The sequence below is a fragment of the Sander lucioperca genome, chromosome 5, assembly GCF_008315115.2.
Source record: "Sander lucioperca isolate FBNREF2018 chromosome 5, SLUC_FBN_1.2, whole genome shotgun sequence".
NCBI lineage: Eukaryota > Metazoa > Chordata > Actinopteri > Perciformes > Percidae > Sander > Sander lucioperca.
The window spans coordinates 23,498,777-23,526,755 of NC_050177.1; the positions used below are offsets into that span (position 1 = coordinate 23,498,777).

The following is a 27,979-nucleotide window of genomic DNA, read 5'->3' on the forward strand; positions in this document are numbered from 1 at the left end:
GCCTACTTTGTACGGACGTTAGTGATAACTAGCTGCTATTATGGATTTGTGTACGATCTGACATGAACACCTGCAAGAAGGAAATACAAACACGTATGGATTGTTGTGGATACAGCAGATGACGTGCATTGCTATGGATTATATCTTCCATGGATTATATCGGATTGCATGGAAAGGTAGGATGCCTGTGTATTTAATAATTGGTTTTCGGCGTCTGATGTGAGGCTCCTCCAAGTGAGGAGGTGTGTCAGCATCACCGTTAGCGCTACGTGACACAGATTAAATTTAGCTAGCTCCCTGCTGTCACTGACGTTGACAGACCTGAACCATCCCCACTTTATTTCAAAGATGTGTCATTTGTATGTTACGTGGTTTGGTGACAATTAAAAGCGGCAAACTTTGACAGTATGACAAAGCCAGAGTACAGTAACATCACGGCGGCACAGTAACATCTCTCTTGATGCCTGGCTAAACAAAGTCAGAACACCGTAACTCAACTTCAGCGTGCCGGAACAAAGGCAAAGAGCCGTAACGGCTGTTACGGCGTTCTGCTGTGGTTTCTCGTATCGTTTTGGATGTTACGGTTGTCATAGACCTTTATTTTCTTGTTAAAACAATCAAATTGACTCACGATATTTATTCACATGATAAAGGAGGTCTCACATAACCCAAAAATGACATTAACTCATTTTTGACCAAACATGATGTTACGGCGTTTTGCCTTTGTAGGGCAGTAATAGGCGTGAAGCAAGTAGTTTGCATGCGGTGTGTGTGTGGTTTCCTTGCAGGGCGGTGCAGCAGCTTGGTTTAAAAGAGTCAACATCTGGTGCACTCGGCTTCAGCCCGTCAGCGAGGGTCGAGTACTGCAGTCGGCTGTTTGCTGTTTCTGTACTGTTTAAAAGTGGCATGAGAAGTTGGAGCCTTTTTATGTCTAACGTCAGTGGCACAACAAGATGACTTTGGCTTTCAAAAGACAAACTTTTCCATACCTGAAACTCGACGTCGGCTCAGCTAGCACACCTGGATCTGTCACGACGCCTCAGAGGATTGACTTGTTTAAATATTTAAATTGTAGTATATAATGCTTTAAAGCGCACACGGGACAGAAGCTGCTTTGTCTACATTCAGTTGATATTGTCCTAATTCTTTGTCATTAACTATGGTTGGTGGAGGAAGTGCTGATCTGGTCCCAACAGCCGCTGTCAAGATCTTTTCAGCCGGAGCAGCTGGCTGTGTGGCCGAGCTGGTCACTTTACCTCTGGACACAGCCAAAGTCAGACTGCAGGTGAGGATCATCACCTGTAGCCTACATAAAGTCAGCGCTGAATGGTGGTGATTGAAATACTGAGGTCCTGAAACCCCTCAACCAATCCCCTCATTTTTGACTACAGCCCCTTAAAATATTTGTAGCCTATTCTTTTTTTTTTAAATATATAGATTTTATATATTAAGTTCACTGTTTAATTGTATTTCTGTAAATTTCATTGCACTACATGATGATAGATGATGTAGCTTGAAATGTCTGTTGGGCAGATGAAATGTGCTGCAGTGGTGGGGGGATTGGGATAGTTGGGCACACCACAGTGGAGTGAGGGGGGAGGCAGTGAGAGTGAGATATAAACGTCATAAGAGACTGATATGGTAATTATACAACCCTTAAGGCACATTTGGGTTGCTCCCAGCTACAGTTTCCAGACATCATGAGTGACCTATGATAGAATGTTTTTAACATTTTGTTGTGCATTTATGTGACTTTAGATTCAAGGTGAATCCAAGCCGTCATTGAAAGGCCAGAGGATGAAATACAGAGGTGTGTTCGGCACCATCTTCACCATGGTGAAAACGGAGGGCCCGAGGAGTCTGTACAGCGGACTGGTGGCAGGGCTGCACAGACAGATGGGCTTCGCCTCAGTCCGCATCGGCCTGTACGACACCATGAAGCAGTTCTACACCAGAGGCTCAGAAAGTATGTGAAATGGAGACAATTAAATCTGTCCCTGTTTAGCAGAAATGCAAGACTAAGCAGTAAGTTAAATTGTAATCTCCCGATTTCTGTTACAGCAGATACAAACATGGGATATTGTGCAAGTCATTGAATATATTGACATATAGGGCACAGAGCAGATTCCTCTTTCAGGGAATAGAATTGGGATTATGCTGGAAGCCTTAACTGTTCCATCCATCACTGCAACTATAGCTGGAGAGACTTCTGCAGACACGTTTTCACCTCAGTGTATGTCTGCAGATAACCAGTAAAACCAGTTTGAAAGTTAACAAACAGAATAGTTTGCTTTTATCTTTGCAGTGTGTCCTCAAAGTAAATACAGTTCAGCAGTCTAACAGCAGTAATACCTGTGGTGTTTAATGCAAATGCTTATCATGAAGCTTCAGAATCAGGAAAACCTGGATGTAGCATGTTGTTATTTCTTGTTGATTGTTTGCAAGTAAAATATTTTATTGACAGGCGAATAAAAAAAGCATAACAGATATTGTGAAAGGACAATTCCCCAGCCAAATGTATTCTTTTGTGTCTACTTAATTACACTAGCTAAATCTGTCATCATTATCAAAACGGCACCTCTGTTCAGTCTCTAATTACTGTCTTAACTTGCTTGTTGCATCAGAGAAAAACAAGTGTCTTTGCTTGCATCACAGATGCAGGAATCGGGACTCGGCTGCTGGCGGGCTGCACCACCGGAGCGATGGCGGTGGCCTTTGCGCAGCCCACTGATGTGGTGAAAGTCAGGTTCCAGGCTCAGGTCCGCCTGCCTGAGAGCAACTCTGTGAAGAGATACAGCAGCACTTTTGATGCCTACAAGACCATCGCCAGGGATGAGGGCATTAGAGGGCTCTGGAAAGGTAAATTAAAATGGGCAACAAATGTTACTGTACAGTAGGTGTTACTGTTGCAAAGTCAATTATAATCTCTAAAAGGTAAGTACTGTAGAACTAGATTTCAAGTTGACAGCCATAACTTACTTAACTTTGCTTATATTTATTTTTAAAAAAAATTGTCAATGATGTTAAACTTGAAAATCTTCTTAAAGGGGAACTTGTTGCTAAACCTGGATAAATTACCTCAAGTGATGTCACTTGAGGCTGTGTTGGGGCGGTCTGAAGACTACAAGTTTGAACACAAAATAAACCTGGGGGTGTAGCGTAAGAAAGAAGTGAACCCACCAGACATCTGAAGTCTGCTCCTGATCTCTGATGGCTATATTAGCTGCTGCTTGCATAACACAGACGAAACTCTGACTCAACTGTCAGCAGATAGAGTTGCATTGTGGGTAGTGTAGGCACCAGGTTTTGACAAAGGAAGAAGAATGCAAAGAATAAAAAAAACAATATCTCTGATTCTGCTGCATGGATTTTTTTCCTGTTTAAAATGTTGACCTTTCTTTTCAGGTTGTCTGCCAAATATAACTCGTATTGCCATCGTAAACTGCTCCGAGCTGGTGACATATGACATCATTAAGGAGCTCATCCTCAAGTATAACCTGATGACCGGTCAGTGCAAACTCTTCACGTTAAGTCCTCAGCATTTCAGGCACATTATTGCTCTTCTTAATAACTAAAGCAAATATTGTTTTTCCAACAGACAATATGCCGTGTCACTTCACAGCAGGCTTCGCAGCAGGTTTCTGCACCACCATCGTAGCATCTCCGGTGGATGTGGTGAAAACACGCTTCATGAATTCAGCGCCTGGGATGTACAGCGGTGCTATCAACTGTGCATTAACCATGCTGAGGAAAGAGGGACCCACAGCTTTCTATAAGGGGTACGTAGTCAAAAGTGAGCATGTCAGAATCACTGAAACAATAGTTTAACATTTGACACTTAGCCAAAAGTTAATGAAAAACTGCCATTTTTTCTTGATTCTTTTTATAGATTTGTGCCTTCCTTTCTTCGCCTGGGTTCCTGGAACATTGTGATGTTCATGAGCTACGAGCAGATTAAGAGAGCTGTCATGAGATTTCAACAGTCCCGGGACTCTCCGCTCTGACCTGTCTGGCAGATGGTTTGTCACTGGATTGGTGTTATTGTTGTAGCAAAGCTAGGACTGTCTGTACCACACTGTCTCTCCTACGTGTAGGAGAGACAGTGTGGTTAGACTGCTGCTGGTCTGGACCTGTTCTGCCTCAGGGATTAAATTGCATATTTAATTAAAGAAGCCTATCTCAAAGGAAAAGCTGCAGGGATGATTAATATTGAATTGTTACCGACTTGCACACAATGGCCTTTTTCACAGAAAAGTGTGAATGATAAAAAATTATGGAAAGACAAAAAACTCCATGGTGCTCAGGAAGTTTAGTCAGATGTTTGAAGGTGCTCTTTGGGGTCGGGAATTCAATTAAGTGTAGAAAAAAAGTAAAATCCAAGGCACTCTTCTTCAAAAAAATTTAAAAAGCCTTTATTTTACTGGCTATTTCATAATAGAACATTTAAAAGACATAGGGAGAAGCAAACCACGCATAGCGGCACAGACAGCCTTCTTCAGGGTGTGATAATAAATAAAAAATAATGTTTGGCTGGTCCTAGTATTGTGCATGCTGACTCACTGTCACACTGTCATGGCTACAGAGACACTTGAATATAACTGAGCCATCGGTAAAGTTGTGACTAACACTTTTCCTACAATCACAAATCAAAATGTCTGCTGAGAAAAAGGCCTCTTTACAGAGTGAAGTCTGGTGTGGATGGGGATGCAGGGTTCCCCCAGGTCAGTGAGTGTTTTACACGTGTTGGTCAGTTGTGTTACTAGCAGACATAGCGTGATAGATGTGTTTACTGAGTCAAGCACGCTTTATCTCTATTTTTCTATTTTTTTGCTGTTAATTCAGTTGTTTAATGCATTGTGTGAAAATGTATTGATATGTGTACTACGTAAGTAAAGAAACCAATCGGGGTTGAACATGAGTTTAATGATTTGAAGTGTTATTCCATGCTATGTTGAAGCTATGTTACTACTTGGTATGCTAGTGCTTGAGTTTCATGTGTGTAGTGAAAATAAGAATTTAAGCTACTACAATTCATGAATAAGAGTTATATTCCCAGATCTGGTAGTTATTGAGAGAGTAATTGAATATTGCCCTGCCCTGCAGGTTGGTTTTTTTTTATGCATAATTTGAGAGAGAGAGAGAGAGAGAGAGAGAGTTCCAATGGACGGGTTCGCCATTGAACACCTGAGGCAGAGGAGCAGAGGGCGTGGATGATCATCTTGCCTGCTTCTACTCATCGTTTCTTCTTTGCATCGTACAGATAAGCGTGAGATCTCACCACACTTTAAAAAAAACATACTACCCGGGTAGATGGACTTTGGTTTATTATTTTGGGGTTATTTCATCAGAGCTCTGAGGACATTTTATTTTTTTGTGTTTTTTTCTCAACTGATGTGGAAAAGGGTTGAAAACTAAGAGAAATACTGATTTTCACAACTAAAAGGACATTACAAAAGAAAAGAGAAACAAGGTCATACTGTTGGATAATTGATGTTTAATAAATGCCGGCTATATGTTCTGAGTAAACTATTTTGGTATCTTCTCCTCTTTTGAAAAGTTCCTTAGAAAGGCAGCACTTTACTTTATAAGTGCCCCTTACACATTTCATATCTGGTTTCAGGTGAAACATTCACGTTTTATGATGTGAAAAAAATGTAGTCTTTCATTTGAATGTACCTGTTGAAGCGGGAGTTCTCTTGATCTTTAAAATGTCAGAAAATTGTGAAAAATGCTCATCACAATTTCGTCTTGTTTTGTCTGACTAAACACTCCCAAGACCCAGAGATATTCAGATTCACTGTCACATCAAACAAGAACCAGCAAATCCTCACAACTGAGAAGCTGGACCTGGGAGCATTTGATTTGATTGCTTTGTTGTTTTGCTGTCAATTGACTAATTGATTTATCAACTTAACATGTTTGCTCTATGAGGAATGAGCCACAGTTCTGGAGGCTATACTGCCAAATTAAATTTTAGGAAATTACCACTTAAAACCTAAAAATACCTCAAATGTATTTAAAGCCCATGTTGCAGGTTAACCACCACTGTTGATTAATGGGTACATAAAGCACTCAACATATGTATATCATTGTTAAAAATGTCACCAAATAGTGTTAAAGGCCAGTTTTTAGCGTTTTAGTCGTTTAGTGGGTTTTTCAACGCAATTCGGTGATGACGTCACGTTGGGGAGACGTGCCTCAGCCTAGTACTAGAACTATGGTGACTGACTGGGATGAGGAAGAGGTGGAAGAGGTGTTTTTACTGTCAGTGAATAGCACCGAGTGAAAGTCAATGTTTTCTTTATATTTAGTGACAGTGATCATGTCGTTAGTTCAGATAAGTACTGGTAATCTAGCTAGATCTAGAAATAGAAGGCATCATGCTAGCTATGGGCTAACTTGCCAGTCAGTCCCACCTGTGAAATCCCCCGACGTTGTAAACACATTTTTGATTAGATATCTCACGTTTTGATGGACCCTACTAGCTCCAGTAACAACATATTTGCCTAGTGTTTATTTATTACTTGGATGGGGATGCTGTTCGGCTTTTCACAAGTTTAGACAGCTAGCTAAAGCTACGCCGACGTTTTGCTAACGTTAGCGCAACAGCGTTAGCCTAGACGGCTAGGTAAATATTACGACTGCCTTCGTTGTTTCCTATATCTGCGTCCACGTTGTCAACATAAGACATGTGGTGTTAGTGCTCCTTTTGTACCATAATTGTATTGAATGAAATGTTAAGCTTCGCTCCTACGAGATGGGTGGGTTTTTGTTAGCTACGTTACACACAAAGTTAACTGGCTATAGTTAGCCTGTGCTAGCGGAATTAGCTAATGTTGCGTAGCCAGCCAGCAGCTTCGGCAATAGTTCCGGCGAGCTAACCACGACAGCTAACACATCCACAAGCGTCTCTATTTCAAACATCACTGCAGGTTGACTGCTTTTAACAGGAGAGGTTGATTGTGGGCGACAATACTGTCGTGGTTAGCTTACCGAAACTACTGCCGATTGCCGAAGTTGCTGGCTGGTTATGCAACGTTAGGTAATTCCGCTAGCATACAGGCTAACTATAGCCAGTTAGCTTTGTATGTAGCTAACAAAAACCCACCCATCTCGTAGGAGCGAAGCTTAACATTTCATTCAATAAAATGATGGTACAAAAGGAGCACTAACGCAACATGTCTTATGTTGACAACGTGGATTCAGATATAGGAAACTCCGAAGGCAGTCGTAATATTTACCTAGCTAGCAGTCTAGGCTAACGCTGTTGCGCTAACGTTAGCAAACGTCGGCGTAGCTAGCTGTCTAAACTTGTGAAAAGCCGAACAGCATCCCCGTCCAAGCTGTGTTTCACTTTCCCTCCAATATTATTATACACGTAATAAAGACACATGGACTCGGTCGAGACCAAAAGCCATATTTTGCAACACCAGTGGCACAGACCGAGACCATAGACAGTGAACAGAGACGGGGCTTTCGTCTGTCGTCTCCCCAATGTGACGTAGTGCAATGCATTGTGGGGGAAAAGAGAATCATTGCAAACCGCTGTAAAATAGTACTACTTTTTCGTATTTTATTCCGTTTTGTGATATCCATTGTATTTTATGTTGTTGGGTAACAGTTTAAATGTTTATTACCAACAAGCAAATTGCACAAATTCATTAGAAAATAAACCCTGCAACATGGGCTTTAATACCTTGTATCTATGAATGGTACACATTATATAGAAATTGAAAAGTCTAAATGTAATACTGTATGCATCAACGAAGCATATAATTAAAACAGGATACTAACCACACCAACAAGACATAATCCACAGTGAAATATAGTATGAATGGAATAAACCAAAAATATAAGTTTAAAGTCTGTTTTAAAGGACTTTTTCAAAAAACAAAAAAAAGTTCAACATTGACCCCCATTTCGTACACGACAAACCTCGCCAACTGTCACTCCATACCTGCTCTACTACCGGAGGCTGTTATAGATACTCTACTGTATAATCCCTTTTATATGGGACCATTCAAGGGAACAATGTGAAGATAAAACACCCCCTAACTGTGAGATACAGCTCAATGCCGACACTTTTCAGACATGACTCAAGCTTTTTTTTTTATAACAGCTGAGTTTACATTAAGAATAGGCTTTTATTGTGTGGCCATATTTTTTTGAATATGGCCCAATGCCGCTTATTGTGTGCCGTAATTTAATATCATTTTGGCTATTAAATAATTATCATTTGAAGTCTAAATACTGTATATATGAGCTCCACGTTTCTGTGCAGAAATAACCGCTTCTCCATCAAACAATGCAGAGACACGGAGGTGAAAGAGGCAACAAAAGAATCAGCTGACAGACACGAAAATTGCCCAATTTGAGTCTTGTGGGACAAAAGAGGCTGCTGACAAAGATGTAACTGAAGTCTGTGGTGTAACAAAAGCCTCTAAACATGCTCCACCTTGGTAATCCTCTCCTGTAGTGTCAGTGAGGTTTCTCCATGGTTGAATTAGTATGGCAAGCTGTGCTGGGCCATATGGCACTCTGGCTAACCCTCATGAGTGTTTAGGCCAGTTAATTGAGTTGGGACACACAAAGATATTGAACAAGTGATGAGTTTAACAAGATTACATTTGGCCTTTCATTAAAAGACATACTGGTAAATGTTAGGAGGAAGAGGGGAACTGTGAGTAAATCAAGTGGGAGGAGTCTCGGCACACAGACGATCAGAGATATCGAGTGTCGGTGAGAAGTTCAAGTTCACTCAACCAACTGTGACCAATGTTTTTCTGACTGGAGGAAACGGATATGTTCTTACCAGATATGATGATACATGTGTCTTCATATTGTGCAATCAGATGTTTAAAATGGGTGTTGCTTGTCATCTGGCTGAACCAGTTTTCTCACTTTCAGATGATGATGCACTTTGCTTTGCTGACTCCGTCTTGTTATCTAGCATACTATCTCCTACAGATAAGCAACCAAATGCACATTGATTTGTTCCGTGCCACAGTGTAACGGAAAATTACAGATATTTGTAGCTGTTTTTGCTTGTTTAATATACTAATCCATTCAGAACCTTCCTCTGTGCTGGGTTGGAAGACTTCTAGGAAATGTAGTAAATCACTAATGTCAAGTTAAAAAAGCAACCTAAAAATGATAAGCAATATGTTAATGTTAATTTAATTAATATTAATAAAATACAGTCACAGGGTGAACTCGTAATTGTACCTCAGGATCTCTATTATACTGGACCATTTTAAAGGGGCAACTCTAAAAGATTAAGAGTCTGACCTTTCCTGAGCCTTATGTTAATGTTTGTCAGTAGAATAAAGTATTTGAAAAGTGACGATTGGACAGTTGGATTAATGACACCACAGTGAGTTCAGATTTGGATTGTTTTCCTCATTCAAAGAAGCTCTCGCTTGAAAAATCCTAGTCAAAAGTATGAGACTGTATTGCCAGACTTGCAAAAAAATTCAAAAAGAAAAGGTTGACATGTACTTCCTCTATACGTAATAAACCCATCCATTGACTATGCCCAGTGCCTTCTGGATACCACTGCCAATGCAATACATCAATTGAGATATATAAATGTTTTCCTACCCTACAAAATATGCTGAACGTCCATCAGTGTTTATTAATGTTGTGAATGAACTTAAATACTCAAAAATTGTTAAAATTATGTCCTATGACATCAAATTAACGTCTAGATCTCATGCTTGATGCTATGGAAGCTTTGCCCAGAAACTATTTTCACTTTGTTAACTTTGATGAAATGCAAAACATGTATTTGAGGCTGATGTCTCATTGTGGAGCTTGTTGATGCCTCCTCTGCTGCACCAGAGGCTGAAGACGCACCGGTCTTGCTGGCCATTTGGGGCCTCGTCCGTGCACTCCTGGACGTATGGACTTATTATAATCATGACAAAACGGTACATGCTGTAGACAGTGAGCAGTGTTCATGTGGGTGCCGCAGGGCAGCAGGAATGAAGGGTGGCAGCAGGTAGGTAAGGCCACAGATGTGGTTAAACCACAGGCTGGGAGGTAGGAGTTATGGAGCTGCTCTGCTGAGAAATGCAGAGTGTCAAGGAGAATCTCACCGAGCCTCTGAGTTGATTTAAACTCAATCATTTCCTGGAGTTTCTTCACCAGGAACATGTTAATGTGCTGGAGTTTCCGCAACTTGAGAAAGGAATCCAGGAAATCTTCCAGCGGTGTTTTCCTTTCCGCAAACCTCTGAAACAGCATCTGTTACGAGGGATATACATTGTTTTCAAACACACACACACACGCACGCACGCACACACACACACACACACACACACACACACACACACACACACACACACACACACACACACACACACACACACACACACACACACACACACACACACACACACAATGGATATTACGTTACACCAGATTAGACCTGTCCTTTGCTTCTATAACAGCCTGAAATATTGGCTTTCTTAAGTGTGAAACAGCTAGACTGACATGTATTATTTGTGCTCATGTTTCCTGTCAACCAGCTGTTTCTCCCACAGGTCTGACATGTCTGTTCTTGTCTTGTCTTCAATGCTGCCTTGTCCTCCAGGCCTTTTCTATAAGAGGGGTGGTGGCGTGTTACTGCCTTGCCATATGGTGTAAGAATATACAGTATATCCATATACTGTATACCAACTAAAAACCAGATTACTTACATTTTATGTAATTTAATATGTGACAAACAAAGAGTGTAAGAATGGGTAATGAACTCTGGTCTCACATTTATCGGACACACTCCATAATGGGAAGTTTCTTTTCAGAAGAGACACATTAGCTTGCTCACTTTTGTTATTTGCTGCATGTCTTTTTTATGATAAGATCACCCTGATCCTATTATCTACTGTGTTAAAACAAATTATTAACATGTTTATTGAATATAAGCTGTTTTGTAAAACTCTTCTATGAAAGAAAATACACCACACACTGATAGGAATACTTACCTCACACTCCTCCTCTGCATGATTTATCTTCGTCACCAGACTCCACTGAGCATAATGAACACTGTATTTTTCTGCTGTAAAACAAAATATGCAATAGAGTTAAGGCAGCTAGGTAATAAAAAAAGATAGCAGAAATCCAGACTATAATTTTAAAACTCACCAAGTTGTTCATGTTTGGCCTGGATAATACTTCTAATATTTTCCAGTTCCTTGTACTTCATTGTAAGTAGCAATTTAGCATCTCTAAATTTAGGTTTTTGAGACAGACCGACTTTGGCTATTATTTGATTTGAAACCAGCATCTTCTCTGCAGCCTTCTGCAGCCCCTGGAACTGGAAAAACCAGAAATAGTTGGGGAAACAGTGAATCCAGAGGGAGAGTTTTGTTTTCTAGAAGAATAAGAAGAAATATAATCCACATGATATATGCAAAATAGTTTTTGTCTGCAATCCAAATTATTTGTGTCTTTGTGGACGCCTGAAATCCGACTCTTTGTTTAATGTTGCTGTCTGTCTCTGTGTCAGATACTCACCTTGTCACTGCACCTGGTGATGTCATTGATTTTGTCTTCATCTTCCAGCAGCTCTCGCAGCTCTCTGGTCCTCAGAGCACCGAAGTGGCCCAGCAGAGACATGATGACTCCTCCACACTGGAAGCTCTTTGCTTCATCAAAGTTTAGTACCTATACCTGTTTGTTCCCGAGGCATCCTGCTGGGGCGCTATGGGAGCTGGTAATGCTGCATTCAAGGTCAGAAAACTACACGACTAGAGTGCATATGGCATAAACAACCTTAAAAAGTGACGTGTTAGGTTTCGTAGATATAGTTTCATAGATATGATGCCTTTAAGGGAAAATGTCGATGACAATGGGCTGCAGAAGTTTTGATAAATTCATTCAAAATATATTTTTTTTGCTTTTACAAAGTAATAGGCTATCAATCAATGACTTTAACACAGTGTCATTGTCTGCAGTCATGAGCTCTAACCATCAATTGGTCTGTTAGAATAATTTCTTATTTACACAGTTCAGTTTTGTCACATGCCTGTCTTTTATGATACTAGGCTACGGACTTGTCTATAGGCTATATGTTGTTAAAATTCCAAGGTACATTGAAAGCCTCATTTAAGGTTAGGATTGGAGTGGTATCCATAGTGTCTGTCGTACACGAAGACCTACACAGTCTAGAAATATGTTATAGCAGAATGTATATTTATGTAGTCTGTTCATTTCTTCAAAAGCTCTTTTAATCAGTATTTGAAATGACACAACAAAAGCAGGTAAGAAACCACCATGAGGAAAAGCTAAGAATATTCCTAATGGTTGAATTCAATGTATCTTATTTTATAATTTATCATTCAGAAATTAATTTCAGAAATATTTAATAATATACGATTAATACAGAGCAGCCTATACCAACTAATATTATTGTAAGTACAATCATGTGTTATATATTCACTGTGTGTGTGTGTGTGTGTGTGTGTGTGTGTGTGTGTAAGTGTGTCTGAGAATAACTCAGCCTCAGCTATATGCAGCCTCAGTTAATCCTTAAAGATGAGCGCTGCTGCTCGTCAGTGAAAGTCCTGCACTGAGACACAGAGGAGTCTCCCCTCCCGAGAGCAACATGCACATTAACCTCAACAGCCACCAACACAGGAGCCCTCCACTGTGTGAGTAAAGCAAAGATTTCACCTCATATATCTTATACAGTATTTCATTAGTGTCAGTATTAGAGGGGATTCCGATGAGTTTAAGGCTTTCACTGCATACATTTACTCGTGTATCATTTTTAATTAAATGTTTTATAGCTTTACATATTTTCTTTAAAACATATGTGTACATACCATAACATTCTTGTTTATTGTGTAAGCATCATTAATTGACTTGCCTGTTAAAGCTTTCTACCTTGTTACATAAGAAGCTTTTCAGTTCTCCGTACTGTATTTTAGGCAACGGTGAGTCGTACTGATAAGGAGTTGACTCTTATCTGCTGCTAGACTGTTGTCAGAGAGTAAGATTTATCATTTTCTACTTGACTAATGTTGCCTTTAATTCGTTTTCTGAGGCTTGTGTCATCTGTTAAACAAATCTCTGGACAAGAGACAGTTTGGAAGCCAAGATACATAAACACTGAAGGGATAGCCTATAAAGGAGTTTATTTTTATTATGATGAATACAAATGGTAAAAGTGACTTCTAATAGCATTCTGAGTCAACACAATGGGTTTTATATAGCCCCAAATCAGACCTTTTACAGCAGATAGTTTTACTTGCGATAGCAGAAAAAGCACAGGTGTTGCTAATTACATAAATGAAGACTGTCCTCCATGAAGTTAAGCCAGTTCCAGGGGCTTGGTTTGGTGCACATTGGCTCACTGTCCGAGCAAGCATTAATGATATTAGTTACACCTGTGCTTTTCCTGCGATGACAAGTGCTGTGAAAAAGGTCCACTGAGACTCAGGCACAAGTCTTTTGCTCATTTATTACAATGTGTTCAATGTTGTTTAGAGTATAAGGAGTTCCTGAGTATGTTTAAAATGCATGTTGCTGGTAAGTAAGACACTTTTATCACATTCTATAGTGTGGTAAAACAGTGTATTGACTGTATTTCTAAAGGTTAGTTTGATTTATTGGTGAAAGATCAAAGCCCCTACACTTAAGTTGCCTGATTAGACCTGTTGAGAGCAATGTGTGGGGGTGTGCAACACTGGGCTTGATTGACATCTCCCTCAATCGTCACTTTTGTTGCACCAGCGGGATTTGCAGCCTAACTAGGTCTAATTAGGTAGGAGTAATTAAAAGCACCTGTGTGGGTGGGCAGAGAAATGTGTACTGTTTTTCTATTATACAACTATAGTTGATGTTTGCATATTTTGGCCCATTAACTAAAATAAAAATGTTCAAACTTTTCATGACTGACAACTACTTTCTTAAAGGAGTACTCCACCCATTTAGCATTGCACTCCTTTAACCTCATCAGAATTATGATGGGCGGTTTATAAAGATGATCAAAATTGATGCCGCAGAATCAGAGACATCGTCTTTTTTATTTCAAGTATTTTCTTCCTTGCCAAAACCTGGTGCCTAAATTACCCAAAATGCTCACCCGCAACAGTTCAGTTGGAGATTCAGGTGCATTATGCTAGTAGCAGCTAATGTAGTTTTGAGCCGCTAGCCTCATGCAAAGGCAAGGAGGTCTAGTAAACTCACTTCTTTCTATTCTGGCTTACCGGATGTACAGCGTGGGATCACATGGAAATCCATCTTGTCAGACTTGAAGTAATGTGTTTGTGTCTGAACTACCAGCTAACCGAACCAATCAACGTCTGGTGAAGAGCAGTCTCGCATTGCCAGACCAGCCAGGGTCTGGCTAGTCCACACAGCATTCTGTGATGGGGGAAAAACGTGCTCTGGTTTATTGGCATTTCTTTAAACCAATCACAATCGTCTTGGGTGGCGCAACGCGCCAGACAGAACCACGGTGCCGCTGCAAAATAGTCTCAGGAAGGAACTTGTTTTGGTGGAACATTTAGGTTCAAAGGTTGTTCTTCTCAGATAGTTCTGTGTAACAAACCATCTGTGTCGCCAGGTTTGGAATACACCACAGGACCTGTAAACAGACACTTTGATACGTAAAATCAGTGGAGTTCTCCTTTAAGCATACCATACATTTTTTATATTGACTTTCCATTATGCAGCCAGCCAAAGATGTTTATTCATGCAGTATGGTATGAAACCTTGCAGCGAGTTGAAACTTGCGTGAAAGATACTGCATCTCTTAAGATATGAGCTGCTAAAAATCACTGCATTGGCAAGCTATGGTAAAAAAATAAAAAAATCAAACAATAAGCAATTATGAATTTAGTTTCTTGCATTCAAAAGGTTTCTGTTTGGTAGATGATTTTGGAGTCTGCCAGAAGCCCTTCAGTACAACAACATTGAATACTTTCAAGACAAAAACACAAGTTTTACAATAAAAAAGTTGGCTTAGTAGACCAAGTTTCATATCTTTGCAAACCCAGCTGTATGGTTCTTTATTCAACAGTGTTGGTGATCTCTTGTCTCCGGGTTTCTGCCTCCACTCCTTTTAGTTCAGTGATGCATCCTCTGGTGATTTTACCGATCCAGCTGTGGGACATTCAGCTGTGAGTGAACGAGGACTAACCACCATGAGCGGGGACCCTGACTGCAAGGCAGAGCTGGACTCGGAGCACCAAGGTGAGCTGGCCGACTTGGTGGCAGCCATGAACGTGGCCGCCAACCGCTTGACACCACCTAATGGCTACAGGAGCGGTGCTCCGAGGACCACCCAATTCTCAGACAGGAAGATGTCACTGCAGGAGAAAGGGAGCCGCATAGCCCGACACCCCACCATCGAGACCAAACGTGTGTCCATCACAGATGCTGATGTGAGGAGACTCCAGAGCTACAGAAATAATACTCAGAGTTGGATTTTTGACTTAATTCAACATGTTTATTAATGAGATATTTAACTGATTGAATTATTTTTTTTAATTTTCTGCAGGATTGTGTCCAGCTCAACCAGTATAAGTTGAAAAATGAGATCGGAAAGGTGATTGCTGTACATTCATCCAGTGAGCAAACACAAGTCATGACATATAATTTATGCAGCTGTTTATAAATGTGTTGTTTTTACACCCTAGGGTTCATACGGAGTGGTAAAATTAGCCTATAATGAAGATTCTGAGCAGTACTATGTGAGTTGAAGCCTATCAATTGTGCATTTATAGTATCGTACATGTTTAAATGTCAGTTTGTCATTACCATAATTTGCTTTATCTCATTTATTCAGGCAATGAAAGTTGTTTCAAAAAAGAGGCTGATGAGGCTGTGTGGATTTTTCCGTGAGTAAAACAATATCCATCTCTAACAACAGTTAAATGTCTAATGAGTTTCCATAATTCCTGGTGGTGATATGTTATTGTATGCAATTTCAGGCCGTATGCCTCCTCAAGGATCAAACCCTGTGTTCCCTCTGGAGAAAGTGTACAAGGAGATCGCCATCCTGAAGAAACTGGACCATCATAATGTTGTTAAACTAGTGGAGGTCAGTCAGAAGATTCAGTCCTCACCTGCTCTACACATATGCTGTTTATTTGGCATGTTTAATGATTTCCGTAAGAAAAGTGATTTATAATGAAGTTTGTGGGTCCCATGAAAGCACTTTGGGATTGGAATATTCTTCTGTAGTTTGGCATATTTCTGTATATTTTCTGTAAGAAAAATTATACTGGGAAGGGATGTATGTAATACTGTAAAGGGAAGTTTTCATAGATGTAAAAACCCCCAACATATTTTAAATCTATTTGTTGCATATAAAGAATGCAGAACAATACAACTAAATATACATGAAAAAGAACACACCTACAGGTGATTATTATTATTATTATTATTATTATTATTATTATTGTGGTTAATTAGGCCTCTGCATAGGTTGATAGTGATGAAGCTACACTGGGAATTACATGTTGTCACCAGACTATATACTAATAAGAAAGATAAAGGGTTAAATTGTCCCACACAGTTGTGAGAAGAGCTCTGATCAGCTAAAATAAGTGAAATCCCTTGTGTGGGTGTGTCATGGGTGATAGATGGCCTTTAGAACCCACAAAGTATTATAATTAGGGCTGGGTACAGAATTCAATACTTTTTAGGCACCGACCAAATGGTGTCTAAAGTATCGAAAAATGCCTCGTCATTCAATACCAAATTTCAATACCTTAGGAATAAATCTCAGCAGAGTCAGTGAGCCAATAAGCACGCAGCATGCTCCTACCAAGATCTAGTAATGCTGGTGATTGGCTGTCTGTAAAGTACATGTCGTAGCGACACGCAGGAAGAACTCACGTAGTAGGAACTGAAAAATAAATAAAAAGATTTGGGTCGTAATGTGTAATGTTGTAATTTCTTTTTGTTTTATAAAATTGGTATCGAAAAAAGTATCATTTAGTTACCGGTATAAAAGTCACAATATTGGTATTGGTAGCAGTATCAACATTTTTGAACGAGCCCTAACTATTATAATTATTATTCCTATCGTCCTAATCACCAACTAGACTTGAGCTGAATGTAACGTGTCTTGCAGGTGCTTGATGATCCTGATGAAGATGGACTTCATATGGGTACGGACTATTTCATCTGTTTTAATTGAGTTTAGCTACTTATGTGTCACACCAAAGTAGGGGAGTCATTCAATTCTAATTATTTGTCCTCAAGCCTTCGAGTTGATGACAAAAGGGTATGTTTTTGTGCATTTATGTGTTGGCATTTAAATTGTCCCTTAAGAGATAATATACATATTTACTTACTTTTTTTCTCCACGTCATGTTGGTCAGCCCGGTGATGGAGGTGCCTACAGACAACCCTTTCACAGAGGAGCAGGCTCGCTTTTACTTCAGAGACATCGTCCTGGGAATAGAGTACTGTAAGTTTACAGATATAATTTAATATTAAATTAAACATCTATTGTACTTGTAACCTTTATTTTGTTTTGTTTGTTTTTATTAAACATAATGTTTTTTTTTTTTTTTGTTAACCATCTGAAAATGTTCAACTTTGGTGCCTTTGAAAAAGCTAAAAGTAATGTCTTAATTTACATTAAAAAAAACTGAGATTAATATCTGCTCACATAAGTAGTTGACTTCAAAATCAAAAATTTGAATTGAAAAATTAGTACTTGCACAGTAGATGGCTTAGCTACTATTCAAGACACATTGCACATATGGAACTTTTTAAGACAAAGAAAGATAATTTCATTATCACTGGTATTTTATTGTCATTTACATTGTAATGGAAGGCTATAGGGCTACAATTACACCAATGCACCACGCTTCCTTGTGGCTGCTGATCAGCAGACAATCAATTCACTTGTTTGCATTATTTGCATTTTCTATCACAGTGCACTACCACAAGATCATCCACAGGGACATCAAACCCTCCAACCTGCTGCTGGGGGACGACGGCCACGTCAAGATCGCAGACTTCGGTGTGAGCAACGAGTTTGAAGGGACGGACGCCATGCTGTCGAGCACGGCGGGGACGCCGGCCTTCATGGCCCCTGAGATGATGACCGAATATGAGCAGAGCTTCAGCGGGAAGGTGAGACCAATGACTGTATTTTACAGTCTATGGCTAAGACAGATAATTCTTTTGTTGGCCAACTGGAAAACAGACAATGGTCATCACTGAGTCACATGGCCTATGTTTTGAATGTGACTCATTGTATCAGACTGTGTTTAATTGTGAGAAATTATCAAATAATTATGTCCAACCATCTACGCAGAGCTTTTCAGTGATGACACAGCCCTGATAATTACTGTTTGTTTTGTTTACCAGGCATTAGATGTGTGGGCGATGGGAGTCACACTCTACTGTTTTGTCTTTGGGAAGGTAAGATTAAAGAATGAAAAAGCATTAAAAGAATAAAAAGCCAGTCCAACATTTGATTTCAACATGTTAATCATTTCATTGTCTCCTGTTCCAGTGCCCTTTTTATGATGAATACATCGTCTCTCTGCACAGCAAGATCAAGAACAAACCTGTAGAGTATCCAGAGATGTAAGCAAATATTAAAAACATTTAGATATCTATCTGGCTTTAATAGGAGACATGTAGCAACATTATATCAGTATGGGTTCAAGACTATCTTAGTGTAGTATTTCTCCAGGGCAGGGCAAAAATCTGGCACATCTGCAATCACACTTTGGGTGTTAAATTAGATGGGAATATTAAACATTATTTACAGACTAGCTTTTAAAACATTTTTTTTGATTGGAGAGAAAAACAGTGGGTAAATAAGCAGATAATTGGTTAGTGGAAGAAGAGATATTGGTAGTTGTAATGAAAGCAGCAAACACACCTGCAGTTTCTATTCTCTGTTCGCTGATTTAGTGTTTCTGTTCTACTGTACGTCCTATGATGATAGCCGCTGTAACTTCACATATTATCAAAAACAAGTGGTTTTGAAAAAATGTCACGCCTGTTAATGTTAGCATCATCTTTCTATATCGTTTCCAAATGAATCTGACTCACAGACCTTTTTCACAGCCGCCAAAGCACAGGTGGAATTAATCACATTAACGATGGCTCCATTCCAGAAATGATTGCAATGCTGCAAATGATAATATTAGTAGTTACACCTGTGTTTGACAAGAAAAAAAACATCTGCTCGGGAAAAAAAGAAGGAAAAAAAAGAGTCTATTCAACTCTTTATTCCACTTTGTTAGTCTTGGTCATGTGTCAGGTTGTTGTTTGAACTGTGTAGTGTTTGAGTAGCTGACGTCCCTTCTTAGTTTCAGGAAGCTTCCAATTAACTAACTCTCGTTATCCAATCAGTGGCACCTGATCCACCACCTTCTCAGCCGGCAGTGACTCCACAACACTTTGTTTACGCTTTGTTTTGTTTTGATATATTTTACCTAAAAAACTTAAAATGGTTTATTCCACTTTCTTTCTTTTTTTCTCCTCCATATTGCTTCCCCCTGAGCGTGGGTTGTAGCAGAGGTGGGACAAAGTCATTGTTATGCAAGTCACAAGTAGGTCTCAAGTCTTTGCCCTCGAGTCCCGAGTCAAGTCGAGTCAAAGATGAGGCAAGTCCCGAGTCGAGTCACAAGTCAAAGCCAACAAGTCTCAAGTCAAGTCCAAAGTCCTACCATTTTAGTTTCGAGTCATTTCAAGTCCTCTTACCACAGAAATAAAATGTATACAAATCATGTATGTCTGTAAGATTTGTATTTATTTAAACCTCTTTTTATACAATGACATTAATCAAATAAGGGCCTGCATGTTTTGCAAATTGCAACTCTTTTTTTGTCGACTACCTCGTAATTTTTATAGCCAAACGAAACTGTCTTCGGTATCATTTTGCCAACTGGCGTGTTGTTGCTTGTGCTTCATTGGTTGTCTTGCAATGTGCCTGCTTAGATGCTGTCGAATCAAAACAACGTGGGACTACAGTGATTGGATGTTGTGCAGGCAGCGCGCGTGCTCTCTGCATGCATACAGGTGGTGCACATTTTTTTCACAGATGCAGATAAACTGAGAGCGGCGCGGCCGTGTGAACATTTTTCTTCCCCAGTTTTCATGGGAAGTAGCAAGTCTTCTCGAGTCAAAAGGTGCAAGTCCAAGTGAAGTCACGAGTCATTGATGTTAAAGTCCAAGTCGAGTTGCAAGTCTTTGTACATTTTGTCGAGTCTGAAGTCATCAAATTCATGACTCGAGTCTGACTCGAGTCCAAGTCACATGACTCGAGTCCACACCTCTGGGTTGTAGTAGGAACCACTGTCAAAAATGCATTAATCAGTAAATCTAAAATAATTTTGCTTTTTTCACAGACCTTTAATAAGCAGCGAATTGAAGGAGCTCATTAAAAGGATGCTGGATAAAAACCCTGTAACAAGAATCACCATCCCTGAAATTAAGGTGAGCGGAATAGACAAATTCCCACTGTAATGGCAGCTTGTTGCAAACCTTCCTCGCCACTTCTTGTAGGATGTAAAGTGTTCTGACTCATGTAGACCACTATGTCCAACTTCAACATGCAAGGCTATCCAAACAGGATGAGGGTCGTCGAAAGTGAGAAACTGTTTATTCCACGGATAAAGATAAACAAAAATAAGTATCCATACACTGTGCTGGATTATTAAAAAACTGACCAAAAATACAGTCCACAATCAGCAGTCAGAAAACAAGTTGCTCCACATCCTGCTCCGTTGAAGCCTAACTTACTCTAACTCTACTTAAAGAAACCAACTCAAAAGTGTCCAATAACTGGACAGACTAGTGGAGTGTGGGTCTTAATAGGGCAAAACACATTCTACAACATTACCTAAATTATAATGTATATTGGACTACATATTTTAAATGTCATAGAACAATTTACTTTTGCAGTGAGAATAAAATACCAAAAACTGTAAACAATACAACATGGCTCTTACAACCACATCTGATTAATATTACCCATAAAACCATACTGTACTGTGTGTTCATCATGATCGATGTGCATTACTGTTTAACCTAATGGAGTTGTATTGTTCCAGCTCCATGTGTGGGTGACGGAGAACGGTTCCGACCCTCTTCCTCTGGAGGAGGAGCACTGCACAGCGATGGAGGTCACTGAGGAGGAGGTGCAGAACAGTGTTAAACTCATCCCCAGCCTTTCCACTGTGGTGAGTCGCACATTGCTCCCTCACTAGTCACTATTTTACACTTTCAAGACCACAGCTGACTACTGGTTTGAGCATTTCAATTACAATTTCTCATTTGCAATACTTAATTTATTTCAGCCAATTGCTTGAAGGCATTTTCTTGAAATGTCCTCTGTAGTATTAAAGACATACGGGACAATGCATTTAACTTTTATGAAATCTCAACCTTTTACGACTGCAGAACTCTTGCACTCAAAACGTCATGAGGTACACAGTTTGACAGAACTGGCTTTAGCCAGTTTTTAAAGTGCCCATATTATGAAAAAATCACTTTTTCTGAGATTTGGGGTGTTATTTTGTGTCTCTGGTGCTTCCACACGCATACAAACTTGGAAAAAAAAAACATCCATGTGTCCTGCCTTCAGTCTCCGGGGTGAGCTGGTCAAAATTGGCAGGGCTTTCTATGTCACTAGTCGAAATGAGGTGGCTCTAGCATGGCATGCTAGCTCGTTCTGAATGGCAAAACACTGCTACAACACACACTAGTTCACCATAATCTACAAAAGAACTACTTCCATGTCCCTGTTCTACAGGTATTCAACGCAAAATTAGAAGTGCGCCCTCGTTTAGAAGAAGTCTCCCGGCTAATCCTGCCTTGTACTACTGAAGTTGTAGAAACAAACAGCAAGCTGATGTGATCTTACCTAGCTACTGAGCATGTGCGACTGCCAACAAAGATGGGATAGAAGTGCGATGCCTCACTCTGTAGCTAAAACAGAGACCTGAACACAGGGTGAAAAGAGGAGCTGCAGCAATGTGCAGTACAACAAAAATATGGTGTTTTTTGAAAATTAAACCATGTAAACCTATTCTGGTACAACCTCTAAATACAATTATGAACCTGAAAATGAACATAATATGAACACTTTAAACAGGTACATAAGTCCAGTCCTATGGTACAGCTTTTCTGCTTCACTTCACAGTCACTCCTCATTTCAGATTTATTTCTTCTTAAACAACTTCTCTTGATGGAGTTCAGTTCTATGTAATGAGGTATGATACATTATATGAAAGCCATGCAGATAATAGGCCTGTTATTGTAAATCCTGGTTTTTATGTCTTCTTCCTTGTTTGTTTTATCTATGGTATTTCTTGTCTGGAAATTGTATTACTTTCTTAGTGAGAGAGAGAGAGAGTTGAGTTTCTTTTACAAGCCCTTATGTATTTTTATCCCACCTGTGCATTTATTTTATTTTATTGTGTATTTCTTCTCTTTTGCTTTATTTTATTATATGCACAAATAACAAAGGGGGTGGAGACTTAACTGGCAATAGGAAAACGTTTTGTATTGCTACGCTGTCTGATGTCCACTGCAGATTCTGGTGAAGTCCATGCTGAGGAAGCGGTCTTTCAGTAATCCCTTTGACTGTCTGCGCAGACGGGCTGAGAGGTCCATGTCTGCCCCTGGAGGTCTTCTTACGTAAGTGGCCTACTCTGCAAATCCTGCTCTGCGATTAAAGGCCTCTAACACAACAAAGCAGTGAGCAGATGCTTGGATAAAAATAGATCAGTCAGTAACATACTTTATACAGTATGTCTCTCACATATGAAATATGTTAGATCTACCATCATATCCTGAATTTTAATCTTTGAACACTGCAGTGGTGGAGGAAGTACTGAATCTCAGTATTCACAGTATACAAATAACCATATTTACTTTAGTAAAAGTTCATACTTCAGTAAAAGTAGAAGTACCACAATGACAACCCTACTTAAGTAAAAGTACCTGATTTTAAATGTACTTTAAGTATTAAAAGTAAAAGTACTTGCATAACGATTTATTCTCTTAATCTTATTTGCATATTACCAAAAAAAAGTTTGGTTAGTTTGCACCTTGGTCAGTGATTTACAAAGGGCTGGTTCAGTTATTTTGATGCTGAGCTTCGACAGTATCCATACTGTCCACTACCACAAACAAGGCCAGTATCCATACTGTAGTGTCCACTACCACAAACAAGGCCAGTATCCATACTGTCCACTACCACAAACAAGGCCAGTATCCATACTGTCCACTACCACAAACAAGGCCAGTATCCATATTGTAGTGTCCACTACCACAAACAAGGCCAGTATCCATAATGTCCACTACCACAAACAAGGCCAGTATCCATACTGTCCACTACCACAAACAAGGCCAGTATCCATAATGTCCACTACCACAAACAAGGCCAGTATCCATACTGTCCACTACCACAGACAAGGCCAGTATCCATACTGTCTACTACCACAAACAAGGCCAGTATCCATACTGTCCTCTACCACAAACAAGGCCAGTATCCATAATGTCCACTACCACAAACAAGACAAGTATCCATACTGTCCTCTACCACAAACAAGGCCAGTATCCATTCTGTCCACTACCACAAACAAGACAAGTATCCATACTGTCCTCTACCACAAACAAGGCCAGTATCCATACTGTCCACTACCACAAACAAGGCCTGGCTTTTAAAAAACGTTCCTATTCTAACCAGCATAAAACGGAAATATGTTGTTGGAATCGGAATGCGGATGGTTTTATTCATGGATGTATTTTAAGACGTTTTTAAAATAAAGTGTGTGAAGCAGCGGAAATGGGGGTGGATGTGAAGAGGTCCGTATATAGATATGAACGCGTCTTACGCAGCCTGGCGGAGAAGTAAACGTGTGGACAGAAATAGATGGCCACTATGATTTAAAAACGGGAATAATAAAAAGCAAACATTTTCACTTTTACCGGAAGCTGTATTACCGAGGGTCAGCGGCGCTGCGCTCGGGCTCTGGAGCACTGGAGGAAGGATCGGCAGTGCCCCATATATACAGTATCTATGGTAACCAAACTTCACTGGTGAGACAAACGTGACGGTCAGGAAGATGTTTTGGCAGGGGGTAAAACTGATCAGAAAATGTAACGGAACGTTGTAGAAATGTAGTGGAGTAGAAAGTATAGATAATTGCTGCAAAATGTAACGAAGTAAAAGTCAAAAGTATGCACTATTGATTCTACTTAAGTAAAGTACAGATACGTGAAAAATGTACTTAAGTACAGTAACGAAGTATTTGTACTTCGTTAAATTCCACCACTGGAACACTGACTAGCTGTTATACTCTGTTTATCTAGTATTGTTCTGAAATTAGCAGCACACTCAGGTAGATGAAAGCATTTGGCCTCCCCTGATAAGCTAAATGGAAGCCCTTGTGGCAGCGGTAATGGCTGCGCTGCTTTTGTTTTCCATTAACAAGCCAGTCCTGTCTGTGGGGGGCTGCTGGCACAGTGATTACACCTCCATGTGAAGAGATGTGGAGCTGCAGCTACATCCTCCTCCACACTTCTGCAGGCCCCACCACCACCAGCAGTACCACAGCACTGCAGGCTCCCACACGTGAAATCTATACAGATCATGTGAGATGGAAATCTTTAGACAGCAGCAGGTCTTATGGACAAAACTTCCAACTACATTTGAGCACCTGAATAAAAAGGGAGGCTATAAATAAAGATCATTTCCCAGTTTAATAGGTGTAGTTTGGCTCAGTGGCTTAAAATAGAAGATCAAAGTGTTTTAATTTGATCTTCTTGGCTGATGTATTGTAATATAACACTTTTCTGCATTTTGCCTATTTATTCACAGAATTATTTATTTCAAAATATCTGATTGTGTATTTTATATTGAATACTTTGGGTCTCCATCCAAACGCATTAAATTGAATCATCATCCATATGGGGGCGCACTATGATTAAAAAATTCCTGATGGAGGCACCATCATTAAGGTTTAAAAAAATTCAAAAATGCTGAAACTTGAAATGCACTTATTCACTTTGATGCTGGGAGTTAGATGAGGAGACACTGATACCACTCTCACATCTGGTCTTTCATTATGAAGCTACAGTCAGCGGCCAGTTAGCTTAGCCAAGCACAAAGACTGGAAATGGGGAAACTGCTAGCCTGGCTCTGTCCAAAAGAAATAAAGTGTACCTGCGAGCACTTCTAAAGCAAAGTGTCAAAAAGTAGGCCTAAATTTGTGGTTTTTAGTCTGGTACATAACCTAGAGTAAAACCACAAAAGGTTTTTGTAAAGATTAAACAAGATATAAAGTGTTAATCAATGAGCTTTAGAGGGACTCGGTGGACTTGAAATGAAGCTAGCTGTTTTCCCCTGTTTCCAGTCTTTATGCTAAGCTAACTGTCTGTTGCTTCATATTGTACAGACATTATTACATGTCATTTAGCTGACACTTTTATCCAAAGTGACTTAACAATTGCTATATACGTCTGAGGTTGCACGCCTCTGGAGCAACTAGGGGTTAGGTGTCTTGTTCAGGGACACATTGGTTGATGTATCGCAGTGGGGATTGAACCCAGATCTCCCACACCAAAGACATGTGTCCTACCCCCCCCCCCCACCCATGACAGTGGTACCAATCTTCTCTTCTAACTCTCGGCTAAAAAAGAGTACAATAAAATCTTGTGTTTCATTATCTGTGTTGCAAACTAATTCTGGCCTCTTACATTACATCTCCTTTTTGCAGTGGCTCTTGGGGCTTATCTCGGTCTTCGCCTCACGTTCATCCTTCCTTAAGGTACATTTTTATATTTTTTTTATATATATATAGATAGATAGATAGATAGATAGATAGATAGATAGATAGATAGATAGATAGATAGATAGATAGATTTTTTTCTATCTGACGGCTCATACATAGCACAGCTCAGCTCATCAGTTGTTTTGTTCAGTCTTTTTAAGAGGATTTAAAGGAGAACTCCGGGCAATTTTTATGTTAATCTTGATCGCTATACGTATGAGAGTACTGTCTAGCTGGCTAGCAACACGGAGCTACTGCAGCTAATGCCCAAAGCTCACATTGCTAAAACGGCAGTTATGGGGGCATAATATAAAGAGTGCCTTTGTGCCTCATAACAGACACAAAATGCAATTAAATGAAATGTCTGTGCAACATGAACAGGGCCTTTACATGACAACAAATTTGTTTTCAACTCAGACATTGTTTACATTCACCTACCCTGTTAGCTGCTAGTTGCCGTCTGGGATAAGCGAGTGTGTTCAGCCAGGCTTCAGTAATAATCATCACGCAGCAGTTCCTTGTGTTTATTTGTAGCATATATATATCCATTTTGTGTGTGATCCATCTGGTGTTGGTGAGTAGGAGGCGATGCAGTGGCGATTGGTGTGGTAGTTTCCTTAGCCGGGCTAGCAGGCCTCCCCGCCCTCCTCGCTTGCCGCGGCCGACAACAATCCAACGAGCGCCCGCTGGTTTGGTGGCTGTCCTCCAGAAAGCCGTTCATGCCTTCGTGGCGAAAATTGTAGTTGATTCCCCCTCAAAAATAGGTAATTGAGCACTGTAGTGGTTATGGTGGTTATGGTACCATATAAGTGAGTATGTAACTACATGGAAACGGGCAGAATATGTCTGTGCCTTGTACAGTAATAGCGTTACTGAAGCCTAGCTACTGAAGCCTAGCTTTAGCTTGCTCTTGGAGCAGCTGCTCCATCTACCTGTTGCCCCTCTGTCTGTCTGGTTCTTTCCAACTCTTGTGAGGCTAGTTCTTTGTCTGTATACTCGGGTTCAAATAAATAAAGACGACCATCAAACTGAAAAGGCTCTTCCGTGTGTTGTATATCTGCTATATTCTCCATAGTTACGTTACTCCAAGCTTCTTCCCTTGTGAACACCTCCGCTCTTCACTCTTCACACACTACGCTACTCTTTACCTTTTCCTGCTACAACTGAATTCCCAGGAGACAGGGCGAGGCTACAGTTAGCCGTCTGTAACACTAGTTTACTTTACAAGGCACACACATAATTTGGTCCGTTTCCATGTAGTTATATAGTCACTGATATGGTCATAACCACTACAGTGCTCAATTACCTATTTTTGAGGGGGAAATAAACTTCATTTCATCGCTGCAAAGGCTTGAACGGCTTTCTGAAGGACATGCACCAGACCAGTGCTACAAATAAACACAAGGAACTGCTGCGTGATGATTATTACCGAAGCCTGGCTGAACACACTCACTCATCCCAGACGGCAGCTAGCAGCTAACAGGGGAGGTGAATTTAAACTGTCTGAGTTGAAAACACATCTTGTCATGTAAGGGCCCTGTTCATATTGCACAGACATTTTAATTGAATTTTGTGTCTGTTAAGAGGCACAAATGCACTCTTTATATTATGCCCCCATAACTGCCATTTTAGCAATGTGAGCTCTGGGCATTAGCTGCAGTAGCTCCGTGTTGCTAGCCAGCTAGACAGTACTCTCATACGTATAGCGATCAAGATTAACGTAAAAATTGCCCGGAGTTCTCCTTTAAGGGAGACAAAGCCCAACAACAAGCTGTACCTAAACTAAAGACACACAGGAGGTGTTGTTGGCTGCATTGTGTCTGCCTCCCTGCCTCTCTTGATGTGGATAAGCAGTGATGAGCTGAGCTGCTGAGAAAATGTACTCCCATTACATTATTAGTTCAGTGTCCTCCCCGTCATTATCTGCAATCTCACTTGGCACCTTCAACAACATGAGCGAGCGTTTGTCGCCCCACAGGAAAGTCAGCAAAGAGGGGAGCCGAGATGCCGAGTTGGAGGACTTGTATGAAGACGATGCATTTGCAGAGTAAATGTACAGATTGATTTGACACATGAACACAGATTATAAAATTATTTGTTTTGTACCTTTTCTTTCTGTCCTAATTCTTTCCTAATTTTTTATTCTTAAATTTTGTTTCTCATATTATATAGCATACCACTGATAATTATGTGGTACAGCCTTTTGAATA

At 40.1% G+C, this 27,979-nt stretch overlaps 3 protein-coding genes across 5 annotated transcripts; 2 read left to right on the top strand and 1 right to left on the bottom strand.

The window, feature by feature from the left end:
- The first annotated feature begins 814 nt into the window (after positions 1–814).
- LOC116048472 (mitochondrial uncoupling protein 2-like) lies at positions 815–4,340 on the top strand. Its single transcript, XM_031297626.2, has 6 exons — positions 815–1,285; positions 1,759–1,966; positions 2,656–2,859; positions 3,406–3,507; positions 3,599–3,779; positions 3,890–4,340. The coding sequence occupies exons 1-6, from the start codon at positions 1,160–1,162 to the stop codon at positions 4,002–4,004; spliced, it is 936 nt and encodes a 311-aa protein (XP_031153486.1). The 5' UTR covers positions 815–1,159; the 3' UTR covers positions 4,005–4,340.
- A 6,630-nt stretch (positions 4,341–10,970) lies between these two features.
- LOC116048485 (vacuolar protein sorting-associated protein 37D-like) lies at positions 10,971–11,644 on the bottom strand. Its single transcript, XM_031297645.2, has 2 exons — positions 11,518–11,644; positions 10,971–11,317 (listed from the first exon to the last, which is right to left on the bottom strand). Exons 1-2 carry the CDS (start codon positions 11,617–11,619, stop codon positions 11,135–11,137), a joined length of 285 nt encoding a protein of 94 aa, XP_031153505.1. The 5' UTR covers positions 11,620–11,644; the 3' UTR covers positions 10,971–11,134.
- Positions 11,645–12,447: 803 nt separating this feature from the next.
- On the top strand, positions 12,448–27,879 carry camkk1b (calcium/calmodulin-dependent protein kinase kinase 1, alpha b). Of its 3 annotated transcripts, XM_031297610.2 has the most exons (18): positions 12,469–12,653; positions 12,933–12,994; positions 15,075–15,392; positions 15,509–15,556; positions 15,648–15,701; positions 15,797–15,848; positions 15,942–16,051; positions 17,090–17,126; positions 17,221–17,242; positions 17,340–17,428; positions 17,903–18,102; positions 18,340–18,393; positions 18,488–18,561; positions 20,337–20,424; positions 21,042–21,170; positions 22,526–22,629; positions 25,716–25,766; positions 27,748–27,879. In XM_031297610.2, exons 3-18 carry the CDS (start codon positions 15,153–15,155, stop codon positions 27,818–27,820), a joined length of 1,425 nt encoding a protein of 474 aa, XP_031153470.1. In that variant the 5' UTR covers positions 12,469–12,653; positions 12,933–12,994; positions 15,075–15,152; the 3' UTR covers positions 27,821–27,879. The 3 variants fall into 3 exon arrangements, with proteins under 3 accessions (XP_031153472.1, XP_031153470.1, XP_031153471.1); XM_031297612.2 differs by lacking the exon at positions 12,933–12,994 and having other exon boundaries at positions 12,448–12,653; XM_031297611.1 differs by lacking the exons at positions 12,469–12,653; positions 12,933–12,994 and adding an exon at positions 14,482–14,572.
- The last annotated feature ends 100 nt before the right edge of the window (positions 27,880–27,979 follow it).

What these genes read in the sequence shown, in the direction of transcription:
- LOC116048472 (XM_031297626.2), top strand. Translation starts at nt 1,160, where the DNA reads ATGGTTGGTGGAGGAAGTGCTGATCTGGTCCCAACAGCCGCTGTCAAG. An exon ending in CAAGTATAACCTGATGACCG is followed by an intron (nt 3,508 to 3,598) that starts GTCAGTGCAAAC and finishes TTTTTCCAACAG; the next exon opens with ACAATATGCCGTGTCACTTC. An exon ending in CCCACAGCTTTCTATAAGGG is followed by an intron (nt 3,780 to 3,889) that starts GTACGTAGTCAA and finishes TTCTTTTTATAG; the next exon opens with ATTTGTGCCTTCCTTTCTTC.
- LOC116048485 (XM_031297645.2), bottom strand. Translation starts at nt 11,619, where the DNA reads ATGTCTCTGCTGGGCCACTTCGGTGCTCTGAGGACCAGAGAGCTGCGA. An exon ending in TCACCAGGTGCAGTGACAAG is followed by an intron (nt 11,318 to 11,517) that starts GTGAGTATCTGA and finishes TGGTTTTTCCAG; the next exon opens with TTCCAGGGGCTGCAGAAGGC.
- camkk1b (XM_031297612.2), top strand. Translation starts at nt 15,153, where the DNA reads ATGAGCGGGGACCCTGACTGCAAGGCAGAGCTGGACTCGGAGCACCAA. An exon ending in GAGGCTGTGTGGATTTTTCC is followed by an intron (nt 15,849 to 15,941) that starts GTGAGTAAAACA and finishes ATGCAATTTCAG; the next exon opens with GCCGTATGCCTCCTCAAGGA. An exon ending in CACGTTCATCCTTCCTTAAG is followed by an intron (nt 25,767 to 27,747) that starts GTACATTTTTAT and finishes GTCGCCCCACAG; the next exon opens with GAAAGTCAGCAAAGAGGGGA.